The 3,964-nt window shown below is 34.0% G+C and overlaps 1 protein-coding gene across 1 annotated transcript; it reads right to left on the reverse strand.

The window, feature by feature from the left end:
• Positions 1 to 917, reverse strand: LOC134273484 (eukaryotic translation initiation factor 3 subunit A-like). The gene is made up of 2 exons (XM_062755679.1): positions 203 to 917; positions 1 to 34 (listed from the first exon to the last, which is right to left on the reverse strand). Exon 1 carries the CDS (start codon positions 900 to 902, stop codon positions 243 to 245), a length of 660 nt encoding a protein of 219 aa, XP_062611663.1. The 5' UTR covers positions 903 to 917; the 3' UTR covers positions 1 to 34; positions 203 to 242.
• Positions 918 to 3,964: the final 3,047 nt, after the last annotated feature.

Here is a 3,964-nt window from a genome sequence, read left to right on the forward strand (position 1 = left end):
TGTCTCAATGATCCATAAATTTTTCCCCTCCCATCTGTAAAACAAATGAATTATAGTTAAACCACAATAATATTTTAATATCATATAGTGATAAAAATATAAGTAGTCCTTTTTTTATATTTTTAAAAATAATTATAATATATATATCAAAACACTTGATATATTTTGATGTAAATTTTAAATAATCTTATTCTATACGTACTATATGTCTCCTTTTCGCTTTTCCATCGTCCAGATTCCTGTTAAGCCCCTCTTTCTATTTCCTCAAGATCCCTTTTGTGTCCCCCCCACCATCCAGAATCTTGTTTAGCCCCTCTTTTGGATTCCTCTAAGTCCCTTTTGTGTCTCCACCATCCAGAATCTTGTTTAGCTCCTCTTTCGGAATCCTCTAAGTCCCTTTTGTGTCTCCACCATCCAGAATCTTGTTTAGCTCCTCTTTCGGAATCATCTAAGTCCCTTTTGTGTCTCCACCATCCAGAATCTTGTTTAGCTCCTCTTTCGGAATCATCTAAGTCCCTTTTGTGTCTCCACCATCCAGAATCTTGTTTAGCTCCTCTTTCGGAATCATCTAAGTCCCTTTTGTGTCTCCACCATCCAGAATCTTGTTTAGCTCCTCTTTCGGATTCCTCCAAGTCCCTTTTGTGTCTCCACCATCCAGAATCTTGTTTAGCTCCTCTTTCGGAATCATCTAAGTCCCTTTTGTGTCTCCACCATCCAGAATCTTGTTTAGCTCCTCTTTCGGAATCATCTAAGTCCCTTTTGTGTCTCCACCATCCAGAATCTTGTTTAGCTCCTCTTTCTCTTTCCAGAGCCATTTTCAATCTAGTTAGATCTTTTGCTCTTTTCACGTCATTCCCCAGGCCACGTTCGAACATGCAGAGTAGCACCACGAATATTACCATGCATAAAATCGGCCTCATCCTAAAATATATTTGCAAGAAATCATTAGCTAAAACGCAACTATGCACTGTTTAAATAGATTAATCAACCTACAAAAATTAAGATTAAACAGGGGAATGAAGAAAATTAAGGGAAAAAAAGGACCAGATCTCTTACCTTGTCAAGAAGAAGAAGTAATATTTGAAATTTTCTCCTCTTTTCGTATATATATATATGTACGTTAAAAGACACACATGTAACATCTGTCCATTGAGATTTTCAAGTCAAAATCAATGGGGCAAAGTTACTGCACCACATGGATAAACTTTGTGTCAAAATGAAATTTAATCAAGCTATTGATATTCTAGAAATAGCATAAATTGGGAGCCCTTTGCATGTATCCCATTTCGAAAAATTTTAAGGTTCAAATGCATAAAACATTTAGAATTTAAAATTGCTTCCTTATTACAAAATCGAATATACTGCATATATTCCAACATTTGAATGCTTCTTGTCAACTTTAAAGTCCGAAGCAACAAGTTTTAATCTGTATGTCGTCTCTCAAGAGTTACACGTTAAATTCCGGAGATGCATTTCTTTATTACAAAAACCGAGGATATTTACTTTTTAGGTATCCGACTTATATAAGGACAAAATTTTCTAAACTTAGATACAATTCTGTTATTAAATACTCTGAAATTAATCATTCTGAAATACTCTGAAACTAATTCAAAGCAATTTATTGTACAAAAAGATTTACCAGGAAAAATTTTCAAAAATATCATTATGTGAACATTCATTTATCGACGTAATACGCATTGAGGGCAATATGGACATGTCAAACAAACTTTTGAAAATAAAAAAAATAAATACTAAGAACATCAAAAATGTTATGGTGTCAAATTTTTATAATTATAAAGAATAGGAAAACGATTGAAAGCTGATTTACCCGATATATGTTTTTCACAAATTATTTTTCTTGGTCAAAACAAAGGGGGATAATTTTTCAAGGATTGTTTGACTGTATATTGTTTAAAGTCCCCCTCGAGAATGTTTCGCATATATGGAGTCGTCACCGTATGCCTATAAAGGGCTTCAAATTTTGACCTTTACTCGGCACTCAGGGCCATTGAGCAGTGAGGGATCTTTATCGTGCCAACGCCTGCCGCTGACACGGGCCTCGGTTTTTAAATTCTCATCCGAAGGATCCGCAACTTCCACTTCAAAGTGCCGAACGTATGGCGAAGGTACAGTTGCTACCCATTTTATCGACTACGTCAGTCGCGGCCGAGATATGAACTCATGACCTCCCGATCACGGAGCGAGCGCTCTACCGACTGAACTAACGTGAACTACCGTAACTTTAAGGAAATATCGAGTTCAAAAATTAAGACAGAATCCTCTTTTACATAATCGTCATATTCATACTAAAAAATGAAAATAAAGTTAACAGATATCGAGTATTCAGATAATATATATCTGTGATGCATTTAGATTTATTGAATATAAGGCTAATTTGAATTGGATACCTTAATTTTAGAATTTTTAATGTAAATTTAAAAAAAAAACAAGCATGTTAAAATTTATAGTAATGAAACTTAGTTAAACAATTACATACTTTGAAGCATTAACATATAGGTACAACAGGAAAACAACTAAACTTAAATAGTGTGTTGAAACAGACTTTTTGAATGCATTTAAAGAGAGACGAATATATTTTTTACATAAAAAATAACTATTTACCAATTGCATTCTCAGAATCCCTTGGGGTGGCCTGCTAAAAGTTTTATTTTGATTTTTTTTCTTGATTTATTTACACTTGTAAAAACATATATAACAGATCATAGAATTAAATTTGTTAACATTTTTTTTACTCGGGAGAAAGAAATAAGAGTTCAAATGGGTGCAGTCTAGTACAAAACTCCTTTTGACGTCAGGTACGTCAGGAAATTGTTTTTTTTATGATTTTACTTAAATATAAGTATACATGCATGTTTATTCCCTGGATTTACAGTGTATATATAAATGTATCTGTTTACCCCTAAGCTGAAAGGGCAAACTTGCAAAATATTTTTTTTTCAATTAAACTTCCTCTGTTTGACGGGCTTCCTGGCTGTTGAAATTAAATCTTGGGTTCCAATTGTGTCCTGTTATTAGCACACCATTTTTGTACTCATATGAAGCAGAATTTGCGCAAAATCTTATTTGTGAAAAGAAAAAAAAACACTTGCTGTGGATTTCAACAAGATATTTAGACATATCAACGACGTGTCAATTAACAATGATAATATCCACTCTTATGTCGATACGACGTATCGTGGTGAGCTTCATATAAAGGACACCACATAGTAAGACATCTGTGTCATATTTGGATATATACTTGAAAAAGACATTAATGGTAATCTACAAGTAACAACCAATCTCTTTGATAAACATGATGACGTTAACTTTTCTATAGTCAACTTCCCTTAAATATGCAGCAAAATACCTTCGTCAGCTGCATATGGAGTTTAAATATATCTTAGTTGATTCCATTCGCAAGAACATGCTGTACGAATGAACAATTTCTAAAGCGAGGTAAATTATTGAGAAACATGTTGATGAAACAAGAATTTCAGAGGTCTCGTCTAAAATCACCATTTCGTAAGTTCTATGGTCTATACAATGACCATGTCAGCAAATACAATTTTTCATTGAGTCATATACTGACTGACGTTTATCATACTAATTGTTAGTCCAGTATTGATACCCTGAATCGACGGATTTTTTACGTTATTTCCCGATCATGACAAGGAGCACACGGCGGGTGTGACCGGTCTGCAGGGGATGCTTACTCCTCCGTGGCACCTGATCCCACCTCTGATGTTGTAAAGGTCTGTGTTTACTTTGCTCCTATTATATATTGTTTATGGACTTTTGATCATGAATACTGTTCGTTATCTCCATATGATTCATCTTTCCTGTCCGCCTCTATGCCAATCAAAACTAAAGGAAAATTCCACATTTCTTTGTCTCCCCATATTATTGATTTCATAAATTTTTGTAAAAATAGCGAGTTCTATATTGCAAAAACTTGAAATATTGC

This window comes from Saccostrea cucullata, unplaced genomic scaffold, assembly GCF_032062105.1.
Source record: "Saccostrea cucullata isolate Sc308-1 unplaced genomic scaffold, CSIRO_AGI_Scuc_v1 ctg223, whole genome shotgun sequence".
NCBI classification, from domain to species: domain Eukaryota; kingdom Metazoa; phylum Mollusca; class Bivalvia; order Ostreida; family Ostreidae; genus Saccostrea; species Saccostrea cuccullata.

Coding starts and splice junctions, on each gene's coding strand:
- LOC134273484 (XM_062755679.1), bottom strand. CDS start 902: ATGGTAATATTCGTGGTGCTACTCTGCATGTTCGAACGTGGCCTGGGG.